Source organism: Schistocerca gregaria, chromosome 7 (genome assembly GCF_023897955.1).
Source record: "Schistocerca gregaria isolate iqSchGreg1 chromosome 7, iqSchGreg1.2, whole genome shotgun sequence".
NCBI classification, from domain to species: domain Eukaryota; kingdom Metazoa; phylum Arthropoda; class Insecta; order Orthoptera; family Acrididae; genus Schistocerca; species Schistocerca gregaria.
Window position 1 is genome coordinate 494,017,362 of NC_064926.1, and position 14,103 is coordinate 494,031,464.

At 37.4% G+C, this 14,103-nt stretch overlaps 1 protein-coding gene across 3 annotated transcripts in view; it reads left to right on the forward strand.

Annotated features, from left to right (window-relative positions):
- Positions 1 to 13,831, forward strand: part of LOC126281722 (histone-lysine N-methyltransferase ash1) — a 322,515-nt gene extending 308,684 nt beyond the window's left edge. For all 3 annotated transcript variants that reach the window (XM_049980899.1, XM_049980898.1, XM_049980900.1), the window contains one exon: positions 10,491 to 13,831. In XM_049980899.1, coding sequence (XP_049836856.1) covers positions 10,491 to 10,631 — 141 coding nt within the window. In that variant the 3' untranslated portion in view covers positions 10,632 to 13,831. The remainder of the gene's footprint in view (positions 1 to 10,490) is intronic.
- The last annotated feature ends 272 nt before the right edge of the window (positions 13,832 to 14,103 follow it).

Below are 14,103 nucleotides of genomic sequence, written 5' to 3' on the forward strand. Positions count from 1 at the left end.
ACTGCCAGGAAGCAGTGTTGAGAGGAAGTTGATGATAAGCTTCTGATAGGTCAAGTTTAGAAAAATACTGGTCTCCAGCAAGTTTAGTGAACAATTCTTTAGGTCAAGGCATAGGGTAAGTGCCGACAAGGCATTGAGCATTTACAGTGGCTTTGAAATCGCCACAGAAATGAATATCACCATTTGGCTTAGCAACGACGACAACAGGAGAGGACCACTCACTGGAAGTGACAGGCAGCAAGACCCCTGAAGCAGTGAGACGATCCAGCTCCCGTTTGACCTGATCACGAAGGGCCATAGGAACGGGCCGAGCAGTGGGTTGGAGCGTGATATGAGCTTCAAAGTCGTTTGCATGGCCTAACCCAGGAGAAAAAAGGGACGAAAATGTCGTAAACAAGGAATACAGTTGAGCATAAGGAATAGGATCAGAGACGATATTGACAGAATCATCTATGGAGAACACAAAAATGTGAAAGGCGTCGAAACCAAAAAGATTCTCTGCGTTACTATGGTTGACCACCAATATGGGAACAGTGCGAACGACAGATTTGTAAGATACCTCAGCATCAAATTGTCCCAAGAGAGAAATCTTCTGTTTATTGTAAGTCCGTAACTGCCTAGTGACAGGTGACAGGATTGGAGAACCCAGCTGGAGATATGTCTGAGAATTGATGATGTGGCAGCAGAACCAGTATCCACCTGCATGCGAACATCTCGACCAAGCATTTGGACAGTGAGGAATAACTTCCCTGAAAGGGAAGAAGTACAATTGACAGACAACACAGAATCAGAGTCATGTTCATGAACTTCATGTATGCGGTCGGATTTGCAAACGGATCACACATGACCCTTTTTTTTGCATTTGTGACACACGGCCCTACGTTGTGGACAGTCTTCTCGTGACTGTTTCGTAAAACACCGCAGACATGAAGGCAGTTGCCGTGGGTTTTGCTGCATATTTTTAGCTGTTTGTTTATAGGCCGAGGCTGCGCTTGGGAGCATACTGTGGCCACGTTGGCCAGCCGGGACAAGCCACACGCTTCGTCAACATCGCACAGAGGTTGTATTTCCCCATCGTCACCCCATGCCTCTATTTGCGCTCCAGCGGTGCGAGAAATTTCAGAAGACTGAGCGATGGATAGGACTTCATCTAGAGTCGGATTTGCCTACTGAAGGGCATGTTGCCTAACTTCTTTGTCGGGCACCGAACGGATAATAGCATCCCGTACCATTGAATTGGTGTAGGATTCTTTGTGAACTTCAGTAACAAATTGACACTTTCTACTGGGGCTGTGAAGTTCAGCAGCCCAAGCGCGGTAGGATTGATTTGGTTGTTTTTGACAACGATAAAAGGCAGCATGAGAGGCTACCAAACAGAGACTTACATGTTTGTTCATCCGCGACATGAAATGCCAAGAAGAGCTGTCAAAGACGTTTTTCGTAATCAGACCTGTCTACCGCCGTCTCGTCGTAAGGAGGAAAAGTAGGTAGAGACGATGACGAGAGACGCCCTGGCATTTGATGCCGTGACGAAATCATGAATCGCATTTGTGAGAAGTGTTTGCTGTTCTATGAGACCTTGCAATAGTTGCTCTAAAGTAGCCATGGAAACATGTGGGTCAATAACTTCAAGTTCAACAAATATATTTCAAGGAAGATGCAATACATGAAAGTCACAGATCAAGTAAACAGAGTAAGCCGTGTATACACTTTAACAGTCAAATCATAACTGAGTCCAAGTCTAGCAGCCGCTGGCTGTCTGGCCGCTTTGGTGGCGCTGCTACTGCATGGCTGGCAGACAGCGCCGCATGTAGAGGATGCGCATAACTGCACGGCGTCACTCTGAAAGATTGGCGAGTCACAACATTTATTATCACTAGGCACGTAGAGTTAGTCTCTGCATATAAATAATTATGATATAGAATGATTGGCTTTTGTTTTGTGCAAGCATATTATTGCATCAGTTGAACAATATACCTGTACTAATCATGTATCTGTAAATTTGCCGTTTCTATCATTTTGTCTTTGAACAAGCCAGTCTCCAAATAACTAGACAGATTTTCAAGGGGTTTCACTAGTAACTTCAGTGTAGCACAGGACACCATATAGGCTGTATTTCATCAAAATGGCATCATGGAAAAAGATATACAAGCAAATTATAAAAAATGTTTGTATGTTCAATATCACTTCCGAAGTCAGTGGACCGATTTCAATCAAACTTAGTACATATGTTACTTACTATTTGGAAAGAATTGCTGTATGGGTAAGAAACAACTACCTACTGGAGAGGTGGGGGTGAAAAAGAAGTGTAGACCACATGCACAAATACCCAGATCGTATTCATCCAGCATTTGACAACGATAGCCCTTAGCAACTTGCAACAAACTTTACACCTAATTTCAAACCATTATGCAAATTTTTCTGGCTGGCATCCCCCACAAAATGAAAGAAAAAAGTTTATCACTTACTACATTTTCGCTGTTCATTTTCTCATCAGACAAGACATCTTAATTTATTACTTCTTTACTACATTGTCACATACACCACTGAATTTATATGCAAAATTATATCATTGTACGACACATAGTTCTGGATGTATGATATCATAAACTCTGAGATCAGTGGAAACTGCTGCATCATTCATGGCATTTGAATTTATTATTACTAACCTGCTGAACCGGTTTCCATCAAATTTGATTAGGGTATAACTTGAACCTTGAGGAAGAACATTAGGCTACTTTAGCAAGTGTGTAGTACAAGATACTTACTGATTTGAAGAATATCTCATAAATTAGGGGAAAATATTTACCCTTTGGAAAAGCTATTTACTCTTTGCCTGTTGAATTGTATTTTATTTGCAAAAATGAGTTCATCAGTTGATGTTTGCTATATGATACAATTCAGAGTAATGAGTACAATGCTTGTACAGTCTTCGATGTGTTTAATCCTTACGTCCGAATTTTTCATTGCATAATGTAAGATATAGGGCTACATCACTAGCATGGTTCATAATGTACATTCCTGCTTATGCCCCTCTGTAAGCATTGCTCAGCAGTGACACTGTGTACGATTATGCATTGTGCATTGGGACAGCTTAAGAGGGGGCCCAACTCATTATTTGTACAAAAATACTGTGGGATAAGATATCCCTATAACTCGTAGGGTAATTGAGATGAGATGGGGTTACAAGTAAAAAACGATCTGTACTTAATTGACTTGCAATAATTTAAAGGCATGAAGTACAAACTGTCTCTTACATATGTTGTTCAATGTATCACTCAGATCTTAAGAATGAGTGCTGCAACAAGCCAATAGCTTTGCCACCATGTTTTGGACCAAAGGTAATGTCACACAGTTACATACATCAGATACCCTCTCTGGAGTTTCGTTTTATAACATACTATAGAATCAGAGTTTTGGCAGCATTAAATATATGTGACATATATGTATGCAGGCATAGCTGTGGACAGGAAGGTAGTATACATATGTATAATTTGGAGGTAAGGGAGACTACTTACAGAATAGTGGAAGTAATGAGTTTTTGACGGGCACACAAAAAAGAATGAAAACTTTGCTAGCCTGTGGACAAATCCTTTAATGAGATAAGAGTACAAATACAGCCGGGTGCCTCCTGCCCTCCCCCCACTCCAACCACCTGACACACACACACACACTTGTGTGGCTACATTGTCCCCGCTGAACACGCACTTTTTCAGAAGTGGCAGTATAGACCAAAGGAAGGGGAAAAAATGTAGTAAATGTGGGCACTGAAATGGACACCTTAAAAGCTACAAGCACTTGTTCAATTTAGGTAATGTGAAGCACACCTTTTCTACTGCAAGCTCTTTGCTTTTTATGTTTTGAAACGAGATAGTATGGACCAAAACAAGAAAAAAAGTCCAGTAAGCATGGGCTTAAAATGCATACCTTAAGAGCTATCAGTGTTCAGTAGTAGAGCTCTCACAGTAGCGAAGATGGAAAAAATTGTAATAAATAACTGAATGGTTAATTGATTTGGTGCATGCTAACAATTTTTGTGCAATCTACACCATATCATGTATAAAAATATTAAAAAAAAAAAAAAAAGACTGCTGTGTAGAAGTCTCAATCGAACAGGTTAATTTATTCAAGTTTCAAGCCATTTATCTTCACCCTCAGAAAATCTTTTATATTGCAAAAGAAAGTTATAATATCTATTGCTTGGTGCAGGTGGTACTCTAAAACAATATGTCACCCTAAATTTGAGTTTTCTTCTTCTTCTTCTTCGTTTTTTGTCTCTCTAGGGTTAGGCCAAGAGCCTGTTCTAATCTCACCATCTCTTCCTTGGTCTTTCGATACTTCTCTTGCCCCATGGTTTATAACCCATTGTTAATTTAGGAAGGATTTATGGCAGCCTATGAAGTGTAAGTTCTCCCCCCTTTTCTTTATATTGCCACAGAGAGCATTAACCACATCATTGTATTTGAGACACGCAGATTGTGTTGCTCAGCTTTAAAATGAAAGGCAAAATAGTTTTCACAGTGCCTGAAAAAATTTGTTTGTTTGTGAGTTTTCCATTCATCCTCTCAGTCTTATGCATTTCAGTGCAGCTTCATTAATTTAAAACAAATTTGTGTGCATAATATGTTACTGTGAGTAGAACATTCCAACATTGTTAACATCATTACTGTAGCTTGTTTGTGTGAAGACTGTTATTTTTATGGTGAATGCTAATGTTCTGCTGTTGTGCTTATCTTCTGTAAATTTTGCTTTGTGTTGTTTCAGTGGCTGCATTGCACAGCTTAGAAGTGTTTTTAAACATACTACATAATGTAACATTATACTATTATCTTTATACTACTCATTTATTTACTATATATTTTGTAAGCACAACTATTTCAAAATACACAATTTATTGTTCTGTGTTCGAAGGATATATTTGTGTGGCACATATCTTTCCCACAATCTTGTCCAAAACACATTGTGATTTAAAAACAGCAACCAGCCACAAGTAAGGTAATGTTTAAATGTAAACAAACTTCACATATGTGACTGGTTGCTGTATTCAGGTTACAATACGTATGAAAATATCTTTATGCAGATGCATCTAGTGGCCCCAGTATTTCATTTATTTCAATCTAGTGTTTTAGGAATACATTTGTATCTATTTGTGATAAGCTCTTCCTCCACTATCACAATTTCCACAATTATTCAAATGATAACCACTAATAGATTCTTGAATTAGGTAAAGCTAGGGAGTTGTGAATATTAATATTCCTTATTAGAGATAAAATAAAAGCAGTTATCCTCTTCCATTTTATATTTGGCCAATAGCTCAGATACTGGTAACAAATGTTTCTCTCCCACACAACTAACTGCAAAAGTTTGTGTGGGAGAGGTAGGAGAGGGGATAATTAATCAAATGAAAAGAACCAGAGGTTTTTCCACCTAGCAGAAGATAGGAAGGGTTTGAAAGCCACTATAACACTATTAAAAAGTTAATTAGAAGCATTTCTGGGCTTCACATCAAGGGGAACATGATTTGTAACTCTCTCTTGCTTGGTAGAGAAAACTCATGATTTCTGATTTTTCCCGTCTGCTATTGCCTGGTAGGTACAAGTTTTTTTTTTTAACTCTCATTCCATTGTGTGTTTATTGTAGTGATTGTTTTGTTTAAACGTTCATGGAAAAGTGAATTACAGGCAGCATGTAACACATGCTTCCTACCTGATGTCAATGACAAATGTCCTGGCATGGAGTGCACGACAAGTTAAGATACCCTGATCCACAAGCAGTCAATTGCTGCCTCCAGTCTAGGATGTGGCACATCTCCCTTGGTTGTGTCCCAGGTGTTCTATGTGGGATGGAGGTGAGTCACTCAGGAAAGCCACACAGGCAGCCCCAAGCCGTTCTGAAACATTTGGTGAGAATGGGGTGGTGCAAGACAGAATGGAATGGTGCATTATCTCACTGAAAGTCTAAGTCATTTATGGGGTGCTGTAAACAACCAAAGTATGGAAATGATCAGTTTGTAGGTTGCTGTATTTAGTGTTCTATCTATCTACATGTATTGAGAACACTGAGACATACGCCTGAACTTTATTAGACCTCTTCGTGTTAAGAGGAACTCGCACATTATACTGCACTCAGTGCTATATGATATACAGCAGACATGACACGCACACGATACACACACACACACACACACACACACACACACACACACACACACACACACACATCACAGAGAACATGACAAGGCAAGGTGAATTCACTGGCATACAAAGACATACAAAAGATCATGGCTCTTAGAGACCCCACTTCAAAACATGCAGATGGCGGTCTTAAAAGTACCTAGACCCATACAATCAAGGCATTCACAATGTCTTCCTTTTCTTAATACTTTTGTCATTATATCTGCTGGCATATCATTTTTCTGTAAGTCAAATGTTTTTACGACTTTGTTGGATACTACTTCCCTTATAAAGTGATGCTGAATATCAACAGACAAATTTTAAGCACTCTGGTTACCATTAAACAAAGTTACACAATTGTTACAGTGTATCAGTCCATAAAATACTCTTCTTAAATAAATGGCCTCTTGACAAAACTCAGAAAGAGCCATATGCTCAGCCCATGTTCTAGAAAGAGCAACAGTTTCCTGTTTAGTGCTCTGCCATAGAACTGCAGAGACACACAGTTTAAAAACAAAACTATTGTATGATTTCCTGTTGAAGGAACAATTTGCATATCTGCATCTACAAAACCACATATTGTAAATGCCCTTTCGTAAACTTGAAGACAATAAATCTTAGTTTCTTTAAAATAGCTCAAAATTCTCTTAACCCATTTCTAGTTCATGTCAGAATACTGGCTTAAATAGCTCACACCGAAAGAAACGTCTGGTCTTGTAAGTACAGACAGATACATGTAGCTACCTTTTCAGACTTGATAAGCAACATCATAAACCTTGTTTTCTTTTTCACTTAGAAAATCAAGTTAAGTTTAAGTAAAAGTGTTTACGGTCTGAACCTTTCCAGCAGCTAATGAGCATGATCTTGACTTAAACATGTACATACCTCTTAATTTTATCGTATTTGATTTCCATCCCCAAATAGTTTTTAGCTATTTCTAACTCTTTTACTTTGAATCCCAAACTTAGCATATTTTTCAAGAATTCAGCTTCACATGTGTCATTTAAAAACAAATACACATAGAAATCATCATCATTTAAAGCTGTCGTAGTACCTAAGCCCTTCTCCTTATTAAAAACAAGCAGTGTCCTAGTCTAGACCATTTGTAGTGTCACTTTTTGACAGAATTTACCCGTGGTGTTAGATAATCCATATTCGTGATAATTGATATACATAGGTTGTTTTAGACCGAAGAAAACAATGTTTTTTCAAGCCTGCCACATATTTATGCACTGCAGCTTGTCATAAATTTGCAACATTATATGGAGGTATTAAATGTTTTTGTGTAGTGATACAAAATATCAATTTATCTGTAAATTCTGGAGTTGAGCAACGCGTTTGATATGGAAAGACTAAAGAATTAATTGTCAAACATGTTAAAATTGTTAGTGCATATAATAATAATAATAATAATAATGTGGTTGTAAATAAAATAGAAAGAAACTTCCACATGGGAAAAATATATTAAAAACAAAGATTCCAAGACTTACCAAGCGGGAAAGCGCCGGCAGACAGGCACATGAACAAAACACACAAACACACACACAGAATTACGAGCTTTCGCAACTGCCAGTTGCGAAAGCTCGTAATTCTGTTTGTGTGTTTTGTTCATGTGCCTGTCTGCCGGCGCTTTCCCGCTTGGTAAGTCTTGGAATCTTTGTTTTTAATATAATAATAATGTGGTATTCAGATGGGAGAGGTTTATGGGTTTTCCTCCTGACAAGAGTTGTGATGCACCAGAGAAGCTGAATATTGGAGAATAATTATGTGTGTGCACAAAGCAACAGTGTTCATGGAAAAAACATGAGTTTGATGGCTCTATTATTTTGTTCTTTGGATTTTTCAGTATTGGAGTTTGTAACTGTGAGAAAAATAATTAGTTCTACATGAAAATCGGAACTCTTTTTCCTACAAATTGTGGGGGCACTGTCCAAAAGCAACTGAATGAGTGGCGACACAGTCTTGTTGCCTAATCTATGTGTGTTCCAGCAAATTTTTCTGTGTGGAGTTTTGCCTGCAATGTCACAGTGATGTGTAATTTTATTGGTTTTGGGCCTATGATGAAGATACACATTTTAATTACATTTTTCGGTAACTAATAAAAGTGAAGAAGTGAGTAATATGATACAGGAAAAACCTGGTCCTGTCTGGAAAACAAATAATGCAATGAGTAAAGTTAACTGTTCTTCATTCAGTTGAGAGATTGAGTGGTCATAGCCACATAAACGAGATTAAAAACATACATAATCTTTCATGCTGTCCTCCTCCACATCAATCTTTCAGAACATGCACACACAGTCATGGGTACATTGTCCTGACTGACTATGTTGCCTCAGTGCTGCTGCCTGACTTGGGTGAGGTATTTTGTTGGATGGTTGACAGCTGAAAGGAAAAGGTGGAAAGGCAACAAGTGAGTGAGGCAGCAGTGAGGCAGGTAGATGTGGTTGTATGTGGCACATGATAAAAGTGGAGACAGCAGAGAGGAAAGTGTGAGTCTAGATTAATGAAGTGGGATGTGTGGGTACAAGGGTAGGTTAGGTTGAAAGACAGGGTCTAGTCTAGTAGAGGTTGAAGCTGGGAGGATTGTGGAATTGAAGCATGATTTCTTAGCACATTTCCCATCTTTGTAATTGAGAGAAGCTGGAAGCAGAGGGCTTAGATGACACGGACTGTGAAGCAGCTATTGAAGTCAACAAGTGCTTTGTAGCACTTTCTGTCACTGGGTGATGAACTCTCCTCATCTCCCTGTGGTCTCTCTTTTATTCTCTTCTATTCCCCCTCCCCAATACCCTACCTAAGCCACATTCCTGTGCTGTTCCCTTCCAGCCTCTTCCTTTCACCCTTCAAGCACCCTTCTCTCTATTATTTCTTGTTCCTTTCCCATCTCTGTTCTCCTCTCACCCAATCCACCTGACTCATACTCCAGTCAGATTACAATGTTGGGACAGTGGTAGTTGTGGTATAGGTAAGGATATTGCCTGAAATTCAGCAGTGTCCTCAATCTTGTTATTTGCCTGTTGAGCACTGAATGCGTCAGCTATATGGTGAGTAGTTGTCTTCAAATAAATAAATAGTTGGAAAGGAAAGTTGCCCCCAACTGGTCTCAAGACAAAGAAATTAGTAAAAGATTGGTGGTGTAGTGATAAAAAATGGAAGTCTGAAACGGATAAGCAGGCAGGAAATAAGTGGAAGTTGAGGGACTCAAAGGAAATAGTGACAAAAATTGAACCACACAAAAGTACATTTTGGGCTTGTGAGTATATTTCACTTCCAAAGCTCTCTGCATTTACTGAGCAGATGCTCACAATGATCTTCAGTATAACTCAAATGACCCTGAACCATTCCCATTAATGTTTATGGCATAGTTTAAGTGAAGTTAAGGAAATTTATCAATTTAGACTGTACTGTGAGAAGTGACTTTGGATCCTGTCTTTCTTCAACATTTTACAACAAATTGGAAATGCTTATGGGCTTTTGTAAAGACTGTATGGTACACACATGACAGGAAATAACAAACAAAACTGTTCATTACCACTCAAATGTGTCTCACAACACGTGTAACTTTGGAGAGGTCAGACTTTGGAAATAATCATGTTTGCACCTGGGTCAGTGGCCTGGTGCAAGTCTTAGACACCACTTCAACAGCTTTGGTGTCCCTGATTAACCCCAGTTATCCAGCCGAGGGAATGGGACCTACAGCTTAACTTGAAATCTGAACCTCGTCGTTCCTAGTGACTCCTCACATTTTTGAGGGGTAAAGATGAGATTGAACGCAGACTGAAAATTCCGTGGTCCTAGTGGGATGCAATCCCGCAACCTTGAGATTTCCAAGCATGTACTTTACCACTAGACTGACATGGCTGAAACCTCAGAAATGAATGATATGGAAGTGAAGGGGACTTGGGTGATCTCGTGTAGGATTCAAAGATAAGAGATTCACAGAAGAAAACAATTAGTGCTAACCTATCTCAGTTTAGACACACTCAAATGAATGTAATGTTTCTGTGTTCATGGTGTAACATAACAAATTTAACAATGTTTTATCAGGACTGTAACCTAGAAATGTATAAATTGTGTTATTTTTTCTCTACTATTGCTGCTATGTTTCCATCACATTTCAAAATCATTTGTAATTATTTTTACTTGTAATATTAAATAAAATTATAAAAAAAGATTTTTGTATGTGAGAGAGGGGAGGGGAGAGAGAGATATCATGTTGTTCTGGTGATACCTATTGTGACTCAGAATTGAGATTTATCATTACATTTCTCATAGTGGAAACTTTTGTTTAAGTGATACTCTTTGTTTTATTTGCAGAGAGCAAGCCAGAGACAGCGTCTGAATCTCATACTACTTCGCCTCTTAGCAAGATTGCCCAGTAAACAGCCCCTAGATCTCTCTTACCTTCTGGAACCAGGTCGGAGACATCGCAAAAAGCCAACTATATTGAATCCTTGAGAATGGCTCCTGTAGTGGGGGTTGGGAAAATGAGGTTTGTGGTTATAAGCCAGCTCCACGGGTTGACGTTTCTCAGGCAGTACTTATTTCATATTTTTAATTGTTTGTCAAAGTGTGCTACCAAATTTCCATCATTCAAAACATATTTTTGTTTTGACTAAAGAAAGATACCAGTTAGACCTGTAAAGTGTATGTTAAGTTGTGATGTGCTTTGATTTAATCTGTGATTAATTTGGTTTTATTTATTTATTTATTTATTTTACAAAGTTAGGTTTGAAAATGCCTTGGAGTTTGGCATATGCTAGATTGTAAAATGGTATAACATATGATGATACTTCGTGTTAGCTTGTACCTTTTGGTGTGGATGCCACTCATGATGTAAAAACATCAGAGTTGCTAGAAATGATATGAGGCAATGTTTGTTGTGCATATGGAGTGCTCTTTGTGGTAAGAGTGTCCCAACCCCCACCCCCAGATGGTGCAAATGATGCAAATTACGTCACAGCAAGTGACATGCCGTTTAGTTTCGTTTCTGCCACCATAATGAGCTTCTTAATAGCCCCTTGGCTCATTAGTTTGTTTCTTACATGTACATTTAGAATTTGTTTGTGGTGTGTGTGTGTGTGTGTGTGTGTGTGTGTGTGTGTGTGCGGGCGGGCGGGCACGTGTGTACATACTATGCATGCACGTGTGCGTGCACACATGAATTGCTACATATGCATCTTGCATTTGTAGCCTGATATGAAATACCAATTAATGAATAAGCATCATTTGACCATCCATCTGAGGGTTTGTTACATGAATAAGCTAAAATCCTGAAGTAGACCTTATCAATTTGTGACTTGTGAGTTTTCTTGCACTTACATAGCTGCAGAATTCTCTTGCAGCTATCAGTGGGTATATTTTCTGTGATGGCCTTGGTGACTTACTTTACAGTTTTGAGTGTGTCTGGACAGTTAATTGCCCACTGTACAATGGAATGGAATATGCAGACAGCACTTATCTTGACATATAACTGGTATATAGTATCCAAGGAGATTTATAGAGCCAAAAATCAGTATATGTTTACTTGAGATTGTGATGGAGGATGAAAGAATATGTGAATATGTACTATATTTGTTATGGCAGGCAGAAAAGAACACATATCTCACATTATGAACTAATTGAGTTCCTTATAGACCACTGAAACTTATCAGAGTACTCTCATTTTACCTATATTAATGAATACTTGTTTACGTTGTACATTAGGAGTAACATGCAAGTACTCATTTGACTTTCATTAGAATTTTTTGTGAAGTGCCATATTGGCACTGTAATTCTTAACTGCACTATCTTCAGCTTTAAGCTGTTTTATGTATAAGTTGTAACATTCTACATTTACTGATATTTTATTCGGACAGTCCGGTGGCTATTGTCGTACAGAGATGTGTGTTGTGATTTTACAGTTTGTAAATAAATGGGGGAATATGTATTTGGGTGTGAGTGTGCATGTATGTGTGTGAGTGAGATAGAGAGAGACAGATTAATGTTTGCAGAATAGATGAACTTTTATGAACTAATATTATTAGCCATTAAGAAAACAAAAAGTACAAAATGGATGCTAAATCTGTACTGGTTTCTGTTATATGGGTGTGGACAGAGAAAATAAGATTGCAACGCTCGGTCGATTTAAGGGATGTTAATTTTTGTTTTAGGTCTAAGGAATAATTCATATGGTAAAAAAAAAAGAAAGTCTATTTTTATGCTAGTCAGAAATGAAAAAGTGGAAACTATTTTTCTGCATGCCAAGTTTGTTATTTGTCCATTTGAATGTGTGTTAGGAAAAGTGGCTTAGCCAAATGTAATTTTTTTATATTGTTGAAATCTCCAGTGCAGCATTTAATATATTCGATGTATTGATGCATATAATAATGTTTACAGCCAATGTAAATGTGTGATTGTACAGTATGAAATACTGAAGTATCGTAATTGTAATTTATTTTGTACATTTGCCCATGAGAGTATTGAATACTCAAGTATTAGCATATTGAAATAGTTAAGTTAATGTGTAAATATTCAAGTTCAGTAAGTGCAGTACTTTTAAAGAGGGGAAACAATCATTGTCATCAGTGAATTCCAGTGAATAATGTGTTAAAAAGAGAAATCTATGTCTTTCTTTGATGAGCAATATGTTCTGACATTGTACCTTGCCCATTACATGTAAGATATCACTTCCATTTGCTTTTGTGCAGCTCCAATGTATTTTGTAATTTCATAAATTTCAGTTTTATTTGTTTCTGAAAAAAATAGTAGATGCTTAAGAAACAATTTGCGCCTTATTACTTCTGTAGCAGCAGTACATTACATGAATTTTCCAATTTAAGTGATTACAGAGTTGTATTTTAAAGTAGTAATAATAACAGCTACAGTGTTGGGAAGTGTCATTGGCTGCTATTATTTTCTTGACACAGTAGAATCTCAAAGCAACAAATCTATCTAAACGTGTTATACAGTTAAAGTAATTCCCTAGTAAGCATGGCTGTAGATAATGTATAGACGCTTACTGCCTTGTGTTGTTTACCTACCATGCAGTTACTTAAGCCAGTATAATGGTAAAACATCTGAAAATAATATTTAATGTTGGACTTGCATGTAACTCTATCAGTAGGTATAAGACATTTTCTTTAAGAAATGTGATATGTATGTTGATGAAATTGTTTGTTGTGATGAGATTTTACTGTATACCTTTCCACCTAACTCCTTTGCTATTAGGTATATGGGAGGCTTAACCTGTTATGCAGGTGAAATTGCTGAAGCGTGCAGTAAAAATTGAAGTATGAAGTCCTAAGTAATTAATGGCTTTGGAAGGAATATTTTATATGGTGCGACACAATGGTGAAATCAGTTTATTCATATAGTAGTCTTTTGATATGTGATTTTTTTTTATTTACATTTATAAAAATGCAGAATTTATTAATATTAAATGGTCTTAACCACACTCTGTAATTCTGTAATCATAAACATGTCATTTATTTATTTATTATACTTTAGACACTGCGTATTTATTTACTAAAACTGTTTTATTTATATCTACAAGCTTGAAGTGCATCTTCGTTCTCTTTTTACTATCTCAAAATATCAACCTGTAGAACAATAGCAAAAGTATGTCATCTCACACCACTGCAATTAGAATATGAACAGAGAATAAAATATTAATATAACTTTTTGGTATTTGATGTAATGCAATGTAGTTAGTACACCCCAAAACTATGTTTGAACCTAACGCTGAAGGAAGATTTATGTGAAACTACTTATAAATGGATGTTTAGCAAGAGGTCAGTCAGTTTTCATACATTAAATTATCTCCAAATGATGATTGTTAGAACATGGTAATTTCAGCCAATAGAAAATGTGCACACAACATAGTGAGAAAAGAGTGATTCTTGATACATCAGTTTTGGATGGTAATTCACTTAGATAAAAAAAAGTTTAA